This window comes from Nyctibius grandis, chromosome 19 (assembly GCF_013368605.1).
Source record: "Nyctibius grandis isolate bNycGra1 chromosome 19, bNycGra1.pri, whole genome shotgun sequence".
NCBI lineage: Eukaryota > Metazoa > Chordata > Aves > Nyctibiiformes > Nyctibiidae > Nyctibius > Nyctibius grandis.
The window spans coordinates 4,690,023-4,711,928 of record NC_090676.1 but is presented as its reverse complement, the minus strand read 5'-3'; the positions used below and the strand labels follow the sequence as shown (position 1 = coordinate 4,711,928).

The 21,906-nt window shown below is 41.8% G+C and overlaps 1 protein-coding gene across 1 annotated transcript in view; it reads left to right on the top strand.

The window, feature by feature from the left end:
* The window catches only part of PHACTR3 (phosphatase and actin regulator 3), a 111,837-nt gene that overhangs the window by 72,177 nt on the left and 17,754 nt on the right, over positions 1–21,906 (top strand). The window contains exons 6-8 of the mRNA XM_068416478.1: positions 1,492–1,756; positions 2,744–2,991; positions 9,557–9,710. Of these exons, the coding sequence (XP_068272579.1) occupies positions 1,492–1,756; positions 2,744–2,991; positions 9,557–9,710 (667 nt within the window). The remainder of the gene's footprint in view (positions 1–1,491; positions 1,757–2,743; positions 2,992–9,556; positions 9,711–21,906) is intronic.

The window sequence follows — 21,906 nt, the reverse complement described above, 5'->3', positions numbered from 1 at the left end:
AGAATAAGAGAGAAGATTAACGTGTGTGTAACTCTCCTCATTGAAGGATGCTCTCCTCCTCACCCCCCACCAATGTGAAAAAGGGAACAGGCTTAGTGTTGTCACTCTCAAATTTTCGATGGTTGATTTTGGTTATGGCTACAGGAGCTCTCCTTCCTACTTGTGCTTTTGCTGTTGTCCTCAGTAATTCTGCCCTCCGTCCTTCAGATGCCCAGCTCTGTCTGCAGCACCACCCTCATGGAGCTGTACCAGATTTCCAGCAGTGAACTTAAGAAAAGGCATGTAGTTGATAACCATTATGCATGACGCTGGGTCTGAGAGGAAACATTTAATAACTGAAATTAATATTCAAACCTACTTTTGTCCTCTCCAGTTTTCTAGTAAGCTACCCTGCTAATAGGAACCAAGTCCTTTTTACATGGGTATTTCAGGATAACCCTGGCCTGAGCAGAAGTTTCTCTCTGCTATGAACTGAAGGATTTATCTCAAAAGTAAGTGAAAAAAGTAAAAATGATCTGTGAAAACAAGTTTGTACAAAAGCTGTACAAGCTGTGTCAGTTTAAATTCCTGTTTAAAACACTAGGTGGCAACAAGGGAAAAGAAATACTCTCTTGTATGACGAACTTGCATTGCCGTTTTACACCCAGTCTGAGCTATTGGTGTAAACACCACCATATGCCAGAGGCTTGGGACGGAGATAGAAGGAAAAGGGAAAGAGAACTGCAGAACAGAAAAACTAATCAGCATCTTTTTCAGGCCAGATGTTCAGTTATCTTAAGAGTGTGAAACTACAAAATTTACAACCAGTGAAATGTCCGCTGTGTTTTGGACTCAGGTACTAGGAAAAAATATATATCAAAGTCTAATTTCCAATGAAATGCTTACACGGTATTAAAAATATCTGAATCTGGGGGTAAATAAGGATTATATTGCCCCACCCTTCTTTTCTCATCTTCATTTGTCAAGTTTTGTTATGTGAACGTTATCCTCATATTATGATTTTGGCATTTCTTCAACTGGCATAGGAAAGACAGAGGTCTAAGCTGTGCAGCAATCACAGAGGAGCAGATAACAGACACTGGTACATTTTGTCCTGACTGAGAACCACAGTGCTTAAATTTTAATACAGTCTGCCAGAGTCCAGCAGAGAAAGTGCTAGACTGGAAAGCTACCACAGTACAAGCCATCGGTGGTTAGGGGGAACAGTACTGGCAATCAAGAAAGCGCTGGTGGGTTGCGAAAGAGGAGCATCTGATACCGTGGGAAAGGGGAAATCGGGGAGGCATCTATTTTTCTAGACCAAAGATCTGGATCTGTGTAGTATGAGTCTTTTGAATTCATATAATTACTCAGCTTAACCAGTTACCTCCTAGCAAGAACAAAACTCACTATTTTCCTCTGTTCAACACAACAAATTAATTTCAGTGCAGACTCTGCGTGCCAAAAAATAAGCAGCATTGCACAACCTCTTGCCCTCTTGTGTTTTGACAGCAGGAAGCGAAATAGATGACCCAGCCATGAAATCTCCTCCTTCCACCATCCTGAAGAATTATGCCATTGCTGGTTCCTCCCAAATCTCAGGACAAACTGCCCTCTTCCACCCCTCTGGCCAGAAAAGTTCAGATCCCCATGTCAGAGGACAGGTAACAACGCCAACCGGTTCCCCTCACCTGGCTGCCGTCCACATGCCTTTACCTCCCAGCAGAGTCATTGAAGAACTCCACAGGGCTCTGGCCACCAAACACCGTCAGGACAGGTACCTACAGCCTCTTGGCTATATGGGTGCATGAGGGGAGTCGTTCCACTAAATCATTTTTCTTGGTAAATGTCCCTAACCTGTTATTAGCATTTTATCTACTCCTACAGCTTGGGTTTGCCTTCCTCTTGATGTCATTACTTTGAACATCCATCCCCGGTTAAAGTGCTTAATTTGGCAGTTACTTCAAAGTATGTTCTTCCTTTATAAGGAGGCTACTGTGACATGGAAGTAGGTTTTCAAACAGGTAGAATCATTTGATAATCCTTGACCTATTGCAAAAGAAAATCTCCCCACAGGATACCAAGTTAGAGTAGCTGAGGCATATCCTGCTCTACATGTCAGTACTCTACATATGAGAAATGCTATTATTTCAGTATACATCCCTTGGCTTACACATGAGCATATATGGTATCCACTTTTAATACAAATGCTTGTGTGGGAGCACACTGGGTACTTCGTCTGGTTTTCATTATAAGCCCTCCTGCGTATTAGAGGAGGACAGAGATAACCTTTTCCATCACAGAGCTCTGGAGTTAAGTTGGTAACATTTCTCAATTCCCTAACAGCTATTGTCATGGGGAATAGATTCATACGATATTATTTCCAGGCCCTGTTAAACCTTTGTCACAATCATAAAATATCAGAACGGTAATATTTCATGCCATATATGTTTTACATTAGAAGGATGTGCTGTGTGGGTTTTTTTTAATCAGTACAGGATAGCACGTGGCTATATATCAAAGAAATACATTAGTCACTACCCTTCTGTACCTCATTTTTATGACATAGATAGGAAAGTAGATCCGCGTTAGCCATTCTCAACACAGTCTTAAGAACGGATCCTGTGTTGTCCCACGTTGAACTCTCTGCCCTGGCCTTTACAAGCTACAGGACATTCTGCTCATTCTCATATAACGATAAGTTCCTACTGTGGCAATAAAACAGTCTTTTGTAAAAACTGGCCTGTGCACCTTCCACCCACAGCTTCCATGGAAGAGAAAGCAAAGGCTCTCCAAAAAAAAGAGTGGATGTCCGTCCATCCAGAACATCTAGCATTGAGCGCAACAAAGAAAAGGAGAACTCACTGAATTACAGCAGTGATTCAGAAAATAAGCGGAACTCGGTTAAAGAGTCGGACGAGAACAAAGAAAACATGATCATGAACTCAGAGCTCACGGAAGACTCTGTTTTTTATCAGGATGAGGAAGTTTTGAATGACTCCATTATTTCTGGTAAGGAAAGTCACTTATTATATTATAAAGATATTCTATCATAGCCTAACGGAGCGCTCTAAACAAGGCAGCATGCAACAGAAAATACCGAGCAGTATAAATTCCTCTATTGTCACATCAACGTTTTCAAGGAAACCTGGTGAAAAGCTAAAGTTATATTTGAGTCATGGTGATTGTGATTGTGTTTGCCTTGGTAGGTACTGCATACTAAGATGACATTTAGAGTTATGTCGATAAGTCAATGTATCAGTATGCTTTGCCCTTTCAGTTTCTTACATACCCTTTGTACCACTACATACAAACGGCAGCACTGGCAGACACATCTCACTGTCAGTAGGCAAAGCTTTCTGTATATCTGGTGCCAGTGCTGTGGATGGTTTGGAAGCATCCCATTTTAGAACTATTATTCCAGTGCAGTGATGGTACAGTCAAAAGTGAAAGAGACCAATAAATCTCGGAAGAACAAACATCCAGAGAAAATATCGTAAAAGAAAGTTGCTTCTCCATTTGGTCCATTTTACCCTTTCTTGAGACATATGGGGAAGCACTGTATAATCCTGAGCAATTATTTAAGTGGGCTTTGGCACAATAATAATCTCGCATTAGAAACTTTATTTTCCATTCAAGCTTTTAATGTTTTCCATGTTAGCAGGACAAAGATTCATTCTGAAATGAAACCTTCAGTCTCTTCATAAATGCATAAAGAGAAGGCAGGCAGAGAAAAAAATCATCAAAAAATAATAGTTATAACAGATAAAGGATTAATTTTAAAATTCCTATTAGGAAGTATAAGCCAGCTGACTACTGAGAAAAGGCAAAACAAAAGAGAATCCCTTGCATATTTGCAAGGCATTTAAGGACAAGTTAAAAGGTGATTTTTAAGTTATCCTTTTTTTTTTTCTGACTATGTGTTGTTCCTGATTATAAAAGTGGTCTTCTTTGGTATGAATTTTAAGAGCTAGAGTCAGCCAGGCAAAAAATACATTATCCTTCACTAGTAAAAATAAATCTGATTATTTTACTGTTGAAGATTAATACTCCATATATTTAACAAAATAATTATTCACTGTCTGTGAAGACAGAAATTGTGATGACAGAAGGACATTAGTTATTGTATAAATTTCAGTGATATCTAACAGCAGCTCTTGGCTTTCCACAATAAGTGTTAGAGTTCTGAAATATTTCTGCTTTCTACAGTTGAGCAACAGTGTTGCTGTATTGATGATGGCTTAAGAATGGTTTAAACGCAGCAAGTTTTATAAGGTAATATTAGACCAATTGACGTAAAAGCTGGATGGAAAACCTTATAGGCCTAATTGGTGAATATAATGAAGTGGGGCTGATACATTCTTGAATGTTTTAGTGAATAAGATTAATGTCCCAAATTTAAAATGTCAGGGGCCAGAACCATATACAGACTTGCTTCCCCAGTTCTCATGATGGTGTGCTAGTAACAGAAGCGCATATATAGAGATGTAGACAGACAGTTAGATGCCTTATATGAAAGGCTGAAAACTAAAAGGTTTGTTATGAAAATAGGTGATTATATACAGATTAGTATTTACCTGCAGATGTACACTGAGGGCAAAGAGAGCAAACGAAGATGGTTTATCATTTGATAAAGAGGTCCCAGATAGGAACACAACCCCTTTTTCCATACAAAACACTTTCCAACTTCAACAAAAATAATTTTTAGGAAGAATTTTCTCTCATTCTTTGTTTGTAGCTACACAGCCTTCTTCGTCATAATTACTTCATCTCACGCTTTGGCATTCAAGTCTCTTCACACCTAAACCTCAGTCTGTGCACCAAGAAGCCTGTTCCATACACCCCTAATACTTACCCAAGTCATCATGACTGGAGCTTTATGCATAAGATCATTTGATTTAAAATGGCTGAAGATCATTGTGGACTGCCTTGTCCTTGCAGGTTGTAAATGTGCATTACAAAAAAACTAATTTCTTGTACACGCCTGGTGCTTGCTCTGCCGGTGCTCAAGTTCAGGCACATTTTAGGGGCACAACAAAAACCCAGGCCACGCAGAGTTTCAGCTGTTTGCTGTCTAAGGAGGCTGCCATAAACTGGTACATGGCAAGCTGGGCAACACAGCTGCTTAAACCACAGAAGTCCTGGTGTGGGGTGGTATAACCTCGGCCCCTGAGGAGACAGCAGCTTTGGGGATGCAAGTGGGGCCCATTTACTTAGTGCAAGCTAGGACATAAGCAAGGCATTTCTGGTCTTGACACTGGGTGGCACTGCTTGTGCCAGCATTCATTCAAATACACCTATTTGCATTTCAGAGAGGAAGGAGAGATGCAGTAGTGACAGGGATACCACCAGAATAATTCCCTGAAAAGCTCCAGACTTTTTCTAGTTTAAAAAATCTGGGCTGGTTTGCAAATCAGGAGGTAAAACTATCCATTAATCCAAACTTACTTTACAATTAGTGTACTGCCTTAGTACATCACCAACTGCCACTGCAATGCAGAACAGCGCATCAGTGCAACAGCCCCACAGTTACAGGAAGATTGGTACAGGTCACAGGTAACTCTGGAAAAAGCAAGGAATTGTACCTTGGCTTTCCATTAGCACCCTACTCAATAAATCATTCTTTGAAACCTCTAAAAACACAAGGTAATACAGTAGTCTCGTGCACGAGTTTAAAAAATAATGTAACTAGCATGTAGCCCACAAGTGGTAACTAGTGCAAGCAAGGTCTTTCCATCAGCATGCAGTATTAGGATTTGCCTTTTGCTTCATAGAAAGAACAGCAAACATACAGGAAATTAAATGTCATGATTCAACTGAATTAAAACAGGAACTTTTGTCAGAAACCTGCAGACCAAGCATGAAAAGGGTGTGAATTTTCAAAGCATTTATTGTTGACCTAGCTGAGCTGCCATAAATCATGAAACAAGCCACAGCCAAGATCCTGCCTGAGATAGCTTGGTTATGGGGCAGACCGGCACTGAACATGCCTTATTGACCAGGAAAAATAACCCTTCAGAACAAAACACTTAAATAAGGGTATTTGCAGGTTCACTATCCAATGAGATAGTGATCAGGAAGGAATTTACCTCAGGATGCTGAAAACGGATGTGGGGAAAACTAATTTGGGGCTTTATTTCCTCTTTGTTCTCTGGTTTTATTTGTTTATTAATTCTGAAACATCAGACATGGTTTTCTGCAGCAGGTGGAACAACAGAACTGGCCATCAGTGGGCTGGTCAAGATGAAACAGATGAATTACACAGTGTTTCCTGGCACGTCTCCCTGAAGGGGGTAACATCATCTCCCTCTTTTCACTTTGTTGGGCAGGTATCATTTTTCAGGAATTAACCCAACTGGTCAGGCGTGGGGAATGGCTCCTTAGACTAGCAGATCAGCTTAATCCAGATCTCTTGCCTTTTTACTTGCTGAAATACCCTAAAGATTAATCAGTGCACAGTGCATATGGACCATGGGAGTGGCTATAGCATAAGCCTTTTAGAAATCCAGACATCTGGATGAAGTGAGCACAGCTTATCCTGAGTGGGTTATATGCTCTCCACTCCTCTAATACAACAGCAGGATTTGGGTTAAAGTTGAGATTTTTCAGATATGATTCCTGTTTTCAATTTCACAAAGTAGTAGACTCTAAGTGTGGAGCAGAGCAGCCTGGCAGTAGTCAAGGCCCTGAAGAGCAGCTTCATTTTACTTTGTTTCAAGCAAAACATTGCATTGTTCCGTCTCACTTTGGAATACAAGGCTCTAGGCCATATACTGAGCTAGCGTAAGCGAATGTCTCCACAACATCTGACTTCTTGCAAAAAGGTCTAGTCTTTTACCTGCAGAACACCAGTTTCAGCTGGCCTTCAATGAGATGAGGGACAGCAGAAAATGAGCCCTGACCTCATCGGAGCAAATAATCGCTGTGATTCTAGCCCTTGTCCTCCCACAATTCAAAGATCAGGTGTAGTACGGTATGGCAAGTAGTTTTATAACAGCTTGAAGGGAGTAGGGATAGACCTGCATGCTCATACCTTAGCTGTCACTGATGAATGGGAGAATAACCGTTTAGGGTACATCTCCAAAAAAAAAGTGTTGACTACACATGTAGAGCTCCCTTGTTTCCTTTAAAGCAGTTCTGGACAGAGACGTATGCATGTGCTGTATAGTGTATATATATAATGCTTTCAGTGTACCCAAGATGCACTGAACTGCCTGCAAACGCACTATGCAGATGGCCAGCACGTGGGCGGTAGGTCCATCATGTTCTGGAGACATTGGGTTTAACGTGCACGTGGAGTTTTTCTGCAGCAATCTCCTGGCAAACTGCTCTTACTACCTTGTTTAAAGTTTCCAGGTGAAAATGAGAACATGTTCAGGGATACCCGGGAGTTTGCTAGCCCCAAATGTGCTTCAGATTGTTTCCAGAAGGAATTCTGTTGGTTCCTGTGCTTTATGGATCAAGCACTGCGAACATCCACTCTGCATCCACTCCCAGTGTGGTGGAAGCTTGAAAAACCTTGACAGAGACCCAAGCCTGTGGCTTAGTGAGCCAAATGTTTCTGATGGAGTTGTATATTCAGTTAGCAGAAGGCTCTGTGTGGCATCAGCCAAATCATTTAACTTCTTTACCCATCTGTTAGATGTATACCTACTGCTTCACACAAGGCTCTGTGGTTTAATTTAATTAATGTTTGCAACAGACTTTGAAAGCATTAGGAGGAAAGTGCTACACAAGGGCACAGCTTTCAGACTCTAAGCGGAGTTTTGAGCTGATTATGGTTTCAAAAAGTTCAATTTCAGACCACTGCAACTATGGAGAGACTTGTCCCTGCTCACATAGGAAGATAACTGCTCTCTTGCCTGAGTCTTCCCAACGTGTGTGTGGATGTGGTACAGACTCCTCACCTCTCCATAAAGAAATGTGACATCGATAATAATAATGTAGGCCCACAGATCCCTAGTAAATAAACCCCCAATATTTGGGAATGAGAATCTATTTAGGATACAGTATCTTGACAACCTCCAGAGCATCCTTTAAAAAAACAGACTTTAATCCTATCTCAAATGCCAAAAAAAAACCCCAATTAAATGTCATTTTCTTTAAAAATGAGGTGACCTTTTCTAGAAAAGGTGAAGCACCAAATTAAAACAAACCTTGAAAGTAAAAAGGAACCAAACCAAAATAACTTCCTATTACAAACCACACTCCCACAATGAAGCAAATACAAAGATTTAACTGTAGCTCCTGCATACCCTGACCATACTCTAAACCCCATCTGACTGGTGCTACTCTGCAATGATAATGTTCAGACTTTGCTGAAATCCTGGACTGGACACCCAAAGGGCCAGTACAGCACAGTAGAGGTGTGCAGGGATCCGGTGTAAATTTACTTGCTTAGAACCTACCTGTAACATGATTGCTGCAAGACTGCAGTCCTACTAGTATAATTCAGCAGCTCACTGGTTTTAATAGCACTCCCCTCTTCTTTTCCCCCCATCATGAGCAAGCTACCCCTCACCAAATATGGACGTCACCTCAGACTTTCAATCTGCATTTGAGAATAGAGATGTTCTACCTTACAGCCATTTTATTGCATACCTTTCCAAACACATGGCAAAATGGTTTTATACACTCAGGAGTCCAATTTTCATGTCTGGCCTGCTGAAGTCTAGAGTTACACCAGAGATACAGAAACACCTAAGCTCAAACACAGTAAATATTTGTCTCTCTTATTGTCCAAATGCTCAATCAAGTTGCCAGCATTCTGCAAATCATCACAGAATCTGGCCTTTTCTTTAATTCCTTGGAATATTTGCCCCTGCTCTCTTCAGAGGGAAGGGCCTAATGTCAACAGTATAGTATTGATTGCTAAATGAAATTCTGTTACAACACACTGCCACACTGGACAGGATGTAGACATACATAATGGCTTACATTTAGTGTTAGAGTTACACACGGTGCCTACTGACAATTCTGATTTTCTAATTTCTGACGCCAGAAAACCAGAACGACATTTTTTTATATAGATACACACGTGTGTGTGTGTGCACGTATACACATACATGCCAAGCAACAACTTCAACTGTTTCAGTTACCATTATCTATTCCCGGTTACACCTGCTGACCCAGAGAGGAAGGTGTACATGTCCCGGCCACTCCTGTCACTGAGCCATCGAGTCCTTCTGCAGAGGAACCACTACATGGTTCAGGAAACAGGGATTGCCCTGGGCTATAGGGATGCTCAGAGGACTGAGGCAAGATGCACAGCCTTTGACTTCTAAACTAGTGACATGAATCATGTCTCAGCTGCAAATTATTTTCACCTGAGAGCACTGCTTACTTCTAATAGATAACAAAGATAACAGAGGAATATGATCCCTCTGCATTTGTAAGCAGTTTTGTGTCTGAGCCCTGCACAACTGTAGTGCTCCTTTCTTATATTAACACGACAACTGCTCATCACCCACTAACATACAGATCACTGTCACTCTGTAGGTTTCCCACTCTCCATATGTTCATGTTTCATCTCCAGGAGCTGTCTTTCTAATAACTTTCTTTTCAATGCGTGTCCCAGGTACTTTGCCAAGAAAATGCAAGAAAGAACTGCTGGCAGTAAAACTACGAAACAGACCAAGTAAGCAGGAGCTGGAAGACAGGAATATTTTCCCAAGGAGGACAGATGAGGAAAGACAGGAAATCCGGCAGCAAATTGAAATGAAACTCTCAAAGTAAGTCTGAGAACAGGGAGGAACCTCCCTTTACAATGGAGCGTCCTCTGAGTACTGTTAGATGAGACACCGCCACCCGAGCCCATTTCCTGCAGTGAATCACATGCAAACTAATATAGCACATTTTCAGCTGTCAATTGGCCACACAAAAAAAATCTTAACTCCCTCTTCAGTCAGGATTCCCTTGTTTTCAATAGAAAACTATACAGAAGTCAATGTGGGAGACGAAATTCTGCCAAATCTACCTGCAGCTCCACTGATGCAATCAAGATTTTGAGGTTCTCCAGAAAGCCTAGGGCTTTAACAAAAATAATATAATTATTAACCTGATTTTGCAAAGGATAAAGGCAGTTGTTATAGCTGCATATTTACTCGAACAAGGGAAAGCTGCTGTATGCATTGGTGGCTGTATTTCTGCTTTAAGGAAGAAGCAACTGCAGCAGCATTGCCCTCACATGGGTAAGGTGTTTGTGCAAGTCCAGCTGCAGGGATGGTCTGGTTTTGATCGGTAACCAGGGCAACAGGGCAGAGCTATGAGAGAAACAGCATTACTGTGGAGTGTAGCCTAAAGCTAACATTTAAGGTAACTGTGAGGCTCAGACTGCACCATTTGGGTTTTATGTGTGTTTTTTTTAAGAGCTACATTTGGATATCTGCAAACATGAATATTTTAGATGAGACAAAGTGGATTGTTAAATAATCTGTGCTGCGCCTGCCTACACTGGGACAGCGAGCACTGCTCACCACCAAAATGCTTGGAATCAAATTGAGAAACATGAACAGAAGTTCATTTTCAAGGCTTATTAAATATTAAATATCTCAAGCCTCTCCTGAAAGAAACATTTATTGATATTTAAGCTAGCTCATTCATCTGTGTGCATTTGATTAAACTTTACCTCAGCAGACAGGGAATGAGGAGCATTGGATCAGAGCATAAGTCCTAATGGACCAGAGTTTACAGAGGAAAACATCACTGCCATCACCACACTTGCCCTCAGCTAAGAAACGAGCTGCTGAATGAACACAGATGAGATTTTGCGTGCACTTCACGATGCCCCTGCAATGTTGGAGATGGAATAATCACTTTCCTCCAGTGTCAGTGATTGCTCTTTATTCCTTGTAGCATGGTAGCACTTTACACCCAAAGGAGAACAATGCATTGTGCCAGTGACTGCACAAGACAGAGCAGATGACAGTCCCTGTCACAAACAACATGTACATCCCATACAAGAAGAAAATATCACATTACAATTTACATTAAGTTCCAAGAGTTACAGGCAGAACAAGTCATAGATGTGCCACATTAAGACCCGTTGTCTTAGGATGGAAAGTGCCATGAACCTTGACCATGGCCTTGATCATCTTGACCTTGCAAGCCTTGTGTATTCATTTCAGGGAAATATTTCAAGCTGCACTCCAATGTTGTCAGTTCCAGTATTTTGGCCAGTCAATTGCTCATGAAATGTCTTCATAGGTCAGGAGCCCAATTTTATGGCTCTAAACAGACAAAAATGTTTTCCACTCCACTGCATCCCTAAAACCAAGTTGGACCATCACAGAGTATTCACTGACTGAGAAGATTCTCTCATATCCAGCCACACCTCATTTCATTGCTGAAATGCCTAGGTCACATCTCTTTTCAATACAGCCTGACTTCTCTTAGTGTGAAAGGTCTAATGGAATTGCAGCTTCAGGTGGTATAACTACAGGCTTTATCCCTTTCTTTTCATCTCCCATTTAGTGTGCTTAATTATGAGCCTAAAGAATTATTTTAAAGGAACATATCTAAAGTCAAGTATCAGTACAGGACTTAAAAAGGAAATGGCTCTACTCATGAAGGAAAGGGCTGGTCATTACTAGAAGCTAGGAAATGTACTCTATAGGTAAATGCAGTGAAGGAAGCCTCCATAGTGTCTGCTATGGTCTTAGGGAGCAATCTGTGGTGCAGGCTATTAGTCTCATTGGTAATGTCTAGAGGATGGCTAAAAGCCATCTTTGTTCCAAGTGCTAGGAGACAGGCTTTCATTATCTCCTTCCTCCTGGAATGTGGAGGATTCAGTGCATCTCGGGGAACAGACGGTGCAGAGATTGCTGGAATAGCCAGGAATGGCAAAACAGATTGGAAGCAATCTCCCACACAACTTCCAGCACATATGTGCACTGGCAGAGCTCAGCTCAGCTCTTAACTCATCCACCAGAATAGAACACGACCATGCAAACAAGCTCAGGTGGTGGATGCATGCAGGAAAATATTTACACCAGGAAAAAAAAGTACATGTCCAAAAAAAAAAAAACCAACCAACCCCACAAGTAAAAATGGACACTGGTAAAGGCCAAAGAGTCAAAGCCCTAGAGATATCCTTCTGGAGTTTCTGATTAGGACTAACTAGGTCCCACCCCACAAAACCCAGACCAACCCAGAGCCCCCACTCAGAGCACAACCTGGCAGTAGCGTGGAAATGTAACCACACTGGACAGAGTAAAAATCTTGCATGAGATTTTGAGGTCTTTAAATCCATTCATTTTACTGGTATTTGTGCAGCATATTCTGTTTGTGACAACTTGGAAGTTTATAGCTAAGGAACATTCTGGTAAGCATTCAGGTGTGAACTACTGACCGGGAAATGGGATCCAATAGAAATGTCTGTTCTCTGTAGGATTTTGCCACTGCCTATGCAGATAAGAGCACTTTGCTGCTGCTGCTGTACTAGTAACACTTCGATAACAGCAATGGGACTTGCCGGCTCAGCTATAATTCCACAGGAACCATCAGATTATAGCCTGTACTTTGGCACAAAAGAATAATGTACAGGCAGATTAGTCAGAAGTTATATGGCTGTCTGCATAAGAATGGCAAGTAAACAGGCAGTTGCTTTCAAGATCAGTATTTTTCAGCACATTTGTAGCTATTTGAAAGTCTATAGCTGTCTAGTAAATTGCCTCAGTCCCACAGCTAACACAGCCTACCTCTGTACTCTGGAGGGAAAGCTGTGCTGATGTATATAATATGCAAAATATACCAAATAATAGTGTCTATGTAATTTCAAAAACAAAGAGACAAAAGAATAACATTTTCTCAAAACCGCTCTATGTTTTAAATGGTTCTTGTTGAAATACATTTCAACAGCAGTTGTGAACCTGCTGAGAAAGCCATCTCTGCTGTCGTGCTGATGAGTATTTATGCAGTCAAAGCTAAAATCCCTATTTTTCTTCACTTTCCCACTCATTCCACCTCAAAAGAGAGATTGAGGAATTCTGTTGCATCTTTTGGGCCAGATTTTACTTTTACAGCTGTGCAAGTCCACTGACTTCAGATTTTTGACTGACAGCAGCACGAGTACAGATTCAAGTATTCATTTATGTGCATTGCTGCTTTTGAAAAGTGTATTCCCCATATTTTGTGCTCCCAGCCAATTTAGTCTACCACTTGTTGCCGTGGAAACACGCTCTTCTCTCTCCTCCTCCATCCGAAATGGCAGTATTCCATTTTCCCCAGATTTCCCTTTCCAGTAGTGTTTTCTCTTACTAATTCATGCATCCCCTGTGCCCCAGGCCATGGTGTGCACTTGCAATATTCTACTGTGCATTAGGCAACAGGGCTCCCAACAGGTCTTGGTTCCCATTATTCTGTGTTCGGAGTGCAGATAACAAGCCCTCAATGGAATTCAGTGAATTGAGAGCTCTTTGTGTGAAGAGGCAGAAAAGACATTTGCAAGCATGATTATTTGCTATAACTGCTTTCTGCCTTACAGACTCACTTTGTTCTAGAAGGGGTTTAAGCTGAAACCTGGACGAGTAAAATAGTTGCTAGACTAAAGAGTGATGCAGAAAAAGGTTGATTAATTAAATTTGATATCTGTTTAGAAAGTTAATGTTTGAACTGCCTGGGTGGCTGGTACTTCTCAAGTATGCCTTGTATAACCACAGTTAAAGACACTCCATTATTACTTAATGTTTCAATGAAAACATGAATTCCTGGAAAAGATTATACTTGTATTTTTCACTTCATATTCAGTTTCACCTCCCTGGATATTTGCATAAGTAGACACAATGCATTAAGCGGCACTTAAAAGAGTATGGAGACAGGAATTCAGATACAGAAATGCGGGCATCAAAGGAGGCAGGCAGGAAGAATGTTGGTTTTGTGGACACAGAGGGGAACCAAAACTCAAGAACCTAAAACTGATCTTTACCACATTGAAAATCTTGGAATGGGTAAGTGGATCATGCTGGGGCAAGGTTTCTTGGAAATGGAAAGTGAAAAGGAGGTATCTTTAGTCAGTACTTTACCACATCTGGAAATCTGTAGTTCTAGTGCTGCCCTGAGGTTCTTGGAAAGGCATTTTCGAGTTGACTTGCCCAGAAACTGCAGACGTAGCTAAATGCACACCCAGATTAGACCCTGGCTTGTACCTCAGCCTTACGTAACAGAGCGTGAAGTTCACAGTACTGCTGGAGACAGAAAAATACCAAGCAAACAGCCCTTCAGATCTGCAGCCTAAAAGCATAGAGCGTGACAGTTCAACACAAAGCAATCATAAAGGAAAATTTTACCTATTGACGAAACAAAAGCTGTGCCCCGTTTCCCAAGAACAGCATGTCCAATGCCACCTTCTCACAGAAACATCTCAGTGCAGCTTTACTCACTGAAAAGGCATCATCCCTCCAGACAGAGAGATTCAGAGGGAAACTGGGACGAATCCACAGAACTATGGGGAATATTGTACTTGATTTTGACCAAGGCGGGGTGGTGTGTGTGTGTACAAACTACTAGTAGCCATCATGCAGAAGGGTATTAAGTAGATATTAAACTGAACCAAATTTAGAGACTAGCCTAAATTCACCTGGAGATTATAAAGGTTTTTGATGAAGCTCTGACTGTGCTCAAACCCCCACTTGCTAGACTAGAAATCAGGGAACTGCCCTGATTTCAGAAGGCTGGGTGACTTGACACAGATTTATTCCAGAGACAGAAAGGCAGGGGCAGGCACAAAGAAGAGATCAGCTGTCACCGCTAATTAGCTGTGTACAATTTAATGCATTTCGTTCTTATTTGGCAGGAATCATCCAGGTAACCTTGTCACTGAGGCTAAAAATAAACCCAGCGAGCACAGCGTGGGCGTCTGTGAAAGCCTCAGCTCCTCACATGAGACGGGAGCTATATATAGAGCTGCAATTTAATTCTGTGGGCGTGTGTGTAAGCCCAGGGAGTCTCCCGTTCTCCTTGCTCTGCACTAGACAGCAAGATGAGATGCTGGCAGCGGGGACTAGCTGAGGGGCTGCTGCTGGAGATTTGCATGTGGCTGCAGTATTTTATTAACAGCTCGAACGGTGCCCGAGTGCTTTTTAAACTTGGTGCTGTGTGACGATTTGTGATTTTTTTTTTTTCATGTTTTATCCCTTTTCCATTATGGGCTCAGCTTTTCAGCCTACAGAAAAGAAAAAATATACCAGGGGATGGGGGGGGGAGAAGGATTGGAAGAATGGGGGAGGTACAAGTGATAGCTGAGATTTTTTGGAACTGCCTCCAGGGTTTAGATGTCTGGAGCCCATAGGCATTAATATCCCGCCTGCCCTTCCTTGGTGTCAGGCAGTGACACACAGCTGGAAACCGTTATGTGTCCAGTGACAAACAGCACTGGCCTTCCAGTCAAGGGGGCTGAGGTTTAGTGTCTGCTGCCAGAGCTACCCTGAGACAGTCTTCAAGGATAAAAATCAGGAGGAAAGTGAGAAAACTGAAGTTTTGTTAATATCTCCAAGCAATGAGTCAGTTTAGCCTCCTGTTTACAGGGCTTTTCAGGTCCAAGGGAGCTGCAGTGCAGCTCTAATACACAATTACATGTATTAGAAGAGGTTCAAGTACATCTGTACATGCCACACCTTGACTACCCCGTCCCTTGATGGCTGAAGAGTTCTTGAGAAAAGTATCCTTTGTTCCCTTTCTGGCATTACATTTGCAAAAATAGAATGCACTTCACTAATGTGAATCCCTGGTCAGCAAGTAACAAACCTAATCACCATGAGTGCGTGACCATAACGGACACTCTGGACAGAAGCTCTTTAACCAGAGGCACTTGCTTACTTCAGTAATGAAGCACAGTGCATGCACAATTAATTATGGAGCACCCTATCAGCTCTGGGCAAGAGCCCTGATCTGCAGCTGAACCCAAAAGAGCAATTTGCTGTCTCAGACCAGCCCACAGCATGTTTGGTAAGAATTTTTGAACACACTAATTCATTTTTAAAGGGCTGCAACAGAGAGGACTTAGTCCTGCGTGTTAGTTTTTGATCTGAACATGCACATGACAAAGCTTCTCTCAGTGCAGGTTTGTATCACTAAGGATACAGCCTGTTGAAAACGTTGGGCAAGTGTCATTGCAGAGGGCAGTTACTTCTGCCCGGGGACAAGAAGGTCCACATGTCTGGGCACACCTGATAAGAGATTGTCTTCTGGGAAGACACTAACTCCTTGTTCTACTTCCCTGGCTCCAGTGCCAGGAATCCATAATCAAACATGTTTCCCGCGGCACAGTGAAGGCAAGGGCAGCAGGTCAGTGCACAGCAGGGAAGGGAAGAGCAGAGCAGCAGGTGTAAGCACAGAGAGGAATATCCAGGGCCTTTTCTGGGACACAGAGTCAATTCCTTGAATATGTCTTCTGGCATAAGTGGCAAATGTGAAACTAGAAATAAAAAAAATCAGGGTTCAGAAAGCTGTAATGTATCACAAGGGAGCATAATTATGTAAATAAACTTGCAGGAAAACTGCTAAATCAAGTATAATTAAATAAGGAAAAAACATTTGAGGGAAGAAAATAGTGCACTTGTTTTGCCCTGCCAAACTGCCTACAAATAGCAGCATGTGTTGAGTCTCAGATCCTCTCTCAGAAACCAGGCATCTACACATGCCTGAAGATCAGGCCCTAGCCCTGTGAAGTGACAAGCAGTCATAAAACAAAATGCAGAAAGCCAATAATGCTTTGTAATGCTTCACCTTACACTGGATTATGATTCAGGTCCTTAACCTAGTTTGGATCTGCAGCACAAGTAATTACAGAAATAAGTTATTTTAATTTAATTTGCAGAGCTTAATTGATAGGGACCAAAGTAAGCTGCTCTGGTTGTCACAGCCATTTGGGCTGTTTTATGACACAAACCTGACCAGAACAAGGTGCTGTAGCAGTTGTGAGCTACTGATAAACCAGGGGTTGAGCAGGGATTTGGGCATTCACAGTGGCAGCCCTCACCATCTGTGGAGATGGTCAATGCGTTACTGAGATTTTTTAGGATTAGGTTTTTTTGTTTTAAACATGTTCATGAAGTTCAGGAAAAATATTTTATGCACTTAAAGCCAAGCACCAACTTCACTGTAGCTGAAACAGAAGTAAGACAGGATGGACCACATGTATCTGAAAGACTGTGAACTGGTATAAGCAAAATCTCAGCCAGAAGGGGGTTTGGCTGCATATTTTTCAGTTTTAATGTAGCCAGTTTCAGACTTGAAAGCATATAAGAACAAGTGAGAGAGAGGGGTGGTTTTGGTGTTGTGTTGGTTCTTCCCCCGCCGCCCTCCTTTTAAACCTAACCAAATTTATATGCAGACTGGATATAAATGAGTTTCACCATAACTGTTGCTGTGAATTGCCTGCAAAAGATCTAAGCAGATAGAATTCACTTCTACAAAATTTGTGGTGTGGCATTTGGGGAAGGGAAGAGACAAAGCTTTCTTACTGTGGGGTGTCACATTTGCACACGCCATACCTGGAGGACATATGGCTGTACCACAGCAGTGTTATCACTGATTTATGAGGCAGTGTTGTCAGATGAGTCATCTGCACCTTGGCGTGAAGAACTCTAGCATGTTTTTAGACTCTCTTCCAAGAACCGGCTCACCACATGTGATGCAAGGAAACTGCAATTAACACAGTGCAGTTGCTGGCCCTCCAAATACTGTTAGAGTTACTACCCTTTCCTCCTCCTGCGGCTCTGAGCACAACTTCCGTAGCCTGGTTCATTCAAGATCTTAAATCCTTCCAGGAATCAGAGGCTTGGGCTTGCTGCTTTCATATAAAAAAACTGGGTCAGCCTAGCACAGTTTCTACCTTTTTGAAATAACCTTAGAGAAGGCGAGCGGGGTGAAAAATGAAATAAATAAATATTTAGAAAATAGGGAGGGGGGGAAGGAGAGAAAACAGGTCAGAACAGAAGGTCATTGTTTTTAATCAAACACTGCTTAATAAATATTGTACAGTCATATCAATTATTAAAATGTAGTTCTAGCTAAATCTTTTTGATGCCATTGCCTGTGCCCACCTGGCAAGCTGCAGCTGTATAATCAGGTCTTGTGGGAGGTTTCCTGTTTATCTGTGTAACTTGGGAGCTTCTTGAGTCAAATAGAGCACTGCAAGTTTCCTTCAGTGTCTGTTTTTCAAGATAATTATCATCCAAGTGGCCAGCATGCTTCCTTGACCTCTCCAGACTCTGGATAGTGTGTTTTTTTCTCCTTTTCTAGCTTTTTCTTTAACTGTCGCATGTAACACACCAAAAGACAAAAAAGGACTCCCAGATCTACCAATCCATGCTCAAGTATTAATCAGTGAAATGAAAAAGAAACAGACACCACCTTTGGAGGCTGAGGACCTCCTTCTGTTGAAAGTCCACTTATGCAAAGGACTGTATCAAGGCAACTAGGAAACACACCTGCTTGAAGAACCAGCATGTTGGTAAAATCTGAGTCTTAAAACCCATTAGAAACAGGTTACTTTGATCTAGTTAGTCCATTGTTGTACAAAGATTTGACAGTTATTTTGCTTTGTTAAAACTATACAAAATACTACTTGGCCAAGCGACAAACACCAGAATAAAAACACCAGTGCCTCACTGTTGGAAAAAATCAGGACTACATGGCTCACAGATGAATAGCCATTGTCATTTGCTTGATCATATTCATTAAGCAAATTAAATTCTAATGAATTAATACTTCATTAGTTTTTCAGAAATCATGTTAAAAATAATAAACAGCCAGAATCTCACAACAGTCTCTCCATATAGCAGCTGGTCTATCACAAAGAGATCAGGCTAATTTGAGGGTGTCTGCAAAAGCCATATTCTGGCCAGGCTACACTGCAGCCTTATTACTGTAATTATCACTGGGAGCTGATACAGTACTTCCAAACCCAACAGGGGAAAAAAACCTCCTTCTCAAGAAAAGGTTAAACAAACCAGTACTAATGTGGTAAGAAAAGTTATATTTATAGGCATCATGCAATTAAGTTCAAATAAATCTTTTTGCAGCCCGTTTAAAATACAAAGGAAAAAGGTAGCAGACAATGATAGTGGAGGAACCCAGATTTCAAAAGCTCAGAATTTTCTGTCCTGACTGAAATTTGCCAGCAACCTCCATTTGGATTTACATCACCATAACTAAACACAGGATCCTAAATGGAATTAAGGAGGGTCTCAAAAAGATTTAGGGAAGAGCAGACAGAATATGATGATGAAATTTTTAAAGTCAAATCCTCTCTACATTTTCGTGTCATTTAGTGTGTCTGTAATGCTCAGTCTCATGCTTTTTGGCATCAAGGGACAAGTCATACTCCTCACACAGCCCAATTTAAAAACAAAGAAAAACAGAATCACTAAAATCCCATTTGCAGTGGAAAGTGAATAAAGCCCTGGAGTGTCTCCAAGTCTGGTTTTCCAGACAAGACACTTTGCCACATTTTCCTGTTCTGTACAGTGGAGATAACCATACAGACCAGCTTTGCAGAGCGCTATGAGATCTGCTGGTGAAATAACTACAAAATAGATGATTATTCCTGTCGTTGCAACCAGGGGACTCACACTCCTACAGAGTGCTTGGGCCACATCTTTGAGTTGTCAATGGAGTTTCTCATTTCACTCTGCGTGCTGGTAGGGGGAATGGTCTTTGCATTGAAAATCAACAGTTAACCTCAAGAGAAATTTTGAAAAAAGCAAAAGATTAAAATAAAATAAATGGGAATGCAGTAAAGAAGCAGGATTCAGAGCATGCTATGGGCAAAGGCGTTGTGGCCCTGGCCAGCCTCGGTTAGTGACAGCATGAGGGCAAGCTGTTGGTCTAGCTCTGTGCTGAAAAATGCTGGGCTAACAATAGTGTGCACAAGAGAAGCAGAAAATAGTACAACAGATGGTGATATGCTATCTGAAGGCAGGGATACCCCAGCCTTTTGGAGATGCTGTGTGGGCGAGTGACAGGAGAGAACTAGAAAGTACTTGTGTTGCCAGGGCGAGTGTTCCCAGAGAGCTCCCTGCAATTCGGTAGCAGGTGCGCAGTCATACACATGGTCCCCGCAGGGACTGTCTATCCCAGAAGCATTTGCAACTTTAGGAACCACTATCATTTAGGGTTTTTCTTTAGGGATTACACAAAGCCAAGAGAGTGCTGCATTTTCCTTGATTTACTTCAGTGATTAAGCAAGCTATCCCCTGGCACGAAGCCTGCAAGTGCAACAGCATGCCCTCTCCTGTTAAGGGTTGGAAGCTGCTGGGTTAGTAGGCTCACACAGCTTGATACCACCAGCTCTGGGGTAAATCCTTGCTGTTGCTTTATGCAACACCTTGCAATGGCAAATATGCCTGCAGATGTTTGTCATTTCACGGACTTTGCAGATTGCCAAAGAGTCCTTTATACACAAGTACAGGTTACAGGGAACAGAACTACATTCTCCAGAGCTCCCATTGCACAGGGAAATTCTCAGCAGCTTGTATCCATGGCAAGAATGGCTATTCTCAAATCATTTTGCATTAAATATGGGGGTGGAGGAGAATTTACATACAGTCAGCAGAGGCAGGCTGACAAGCTATGCATACCAATATTTCTTTGTCTGCTCTCTGCAAATCCAGCTGTGGTTTCTTCCAGTGACCCAGATCTCACAGCTGTACATCACGGTGGCATCTGTTGGTAGGGGCAACTGTTTATAGGTTAAGTGGACAATATTGCGGATCCTAATGCTAGCTGTGCAACAGCGAGCATCCTAGCTGGATCCAGGACATTTTGGGATACCTCCATCCACGTACAATATCTCTATTGGATGGGCTCTGAAGCGTAGCTAGTGCTACAGTCCAAACTGACATGTCTTTCTGTCCTCCTGTCCCTGTTCCCTCAGACTGTGGTGGCTGAAACTGCATTCTTGGATGCCCAGGGAGTCATGAGCCTACAGACACTTCATTTCTTAAGGGCTCAAGGGAGGCTGGCAACCCAGGCTCAGTCTCCCTGGAGGAGATCAAGCACAAGCATTGTATTAGGCATCATTTATACAGTGGTTAAAACCTAACTTCCTTTTTATTTTTTTTTTCTTTTTTCCTTTTTCCTTTTTGTACATATCTTTACCCAGTAAGCACCCAGAAGTATGCAACAGTTCCAGTGGGAGTTTTGGAAAGTCTCAGTGAAGTGGCAGTCGCTACCACTAAGATTTGCTAATGGCTAAGATTTGCTTCTGGTCTACTAGCAATTGACTTGCAAACTCCCTACTATTGCTCAAGCAGTTGCTATCAAAGTTGATTTTAGTATCACTTCAGCAGCAGCAGATGCCTTTATTTAAAATAATATAATGGTAATACACACATAACGGGATAGAACTAAAACCCTGGGATTTATATAATTCCTTTTGTTTGCTTGTCCTGAAGCATCAGACACACTATGTTCTCAATTTGCCCAAATCTGAGATATGTAACGTTGTTTGTTGTTTTTTTTTTTTTGTGGGAACACAGCGCTCCAGAGTTTTACTCCCACTTCAGAGAAAAAAAAAGAAAAAGAAAAAAATCTATTGCTTTGCAATGAAACATTATTCACCATTTTCAGTGACCTGCACAGTGTGACCTAGATCACAACAGCATGTGGTTTCAGTTGGAAGACCCTTCAACATACATTTTAATACGCAGCCTTGAGCCCTCATCAGCCTTCAGCAGAGGAGTTGCACTGGGAGTCTGCACCACTTGAACTCTTACTTGAAGAGCATATTCTTTCAGCAGTTTTTCTTGCTGAGCTATTTTTAGCTTGAATGTATTCCCCAAACCAGTTTCCTGCCCAGCTGCAAGGCAAAGCAGAAGCAAGAGCAAGCAGTAGCGTTGCTCATGCTGATATTGCTAGCAAAAGAAAGACTCAAACTACAAAATCAGAGCATGTCTTTGGCTGAATAATCAGTTGCACTTTTGTCAC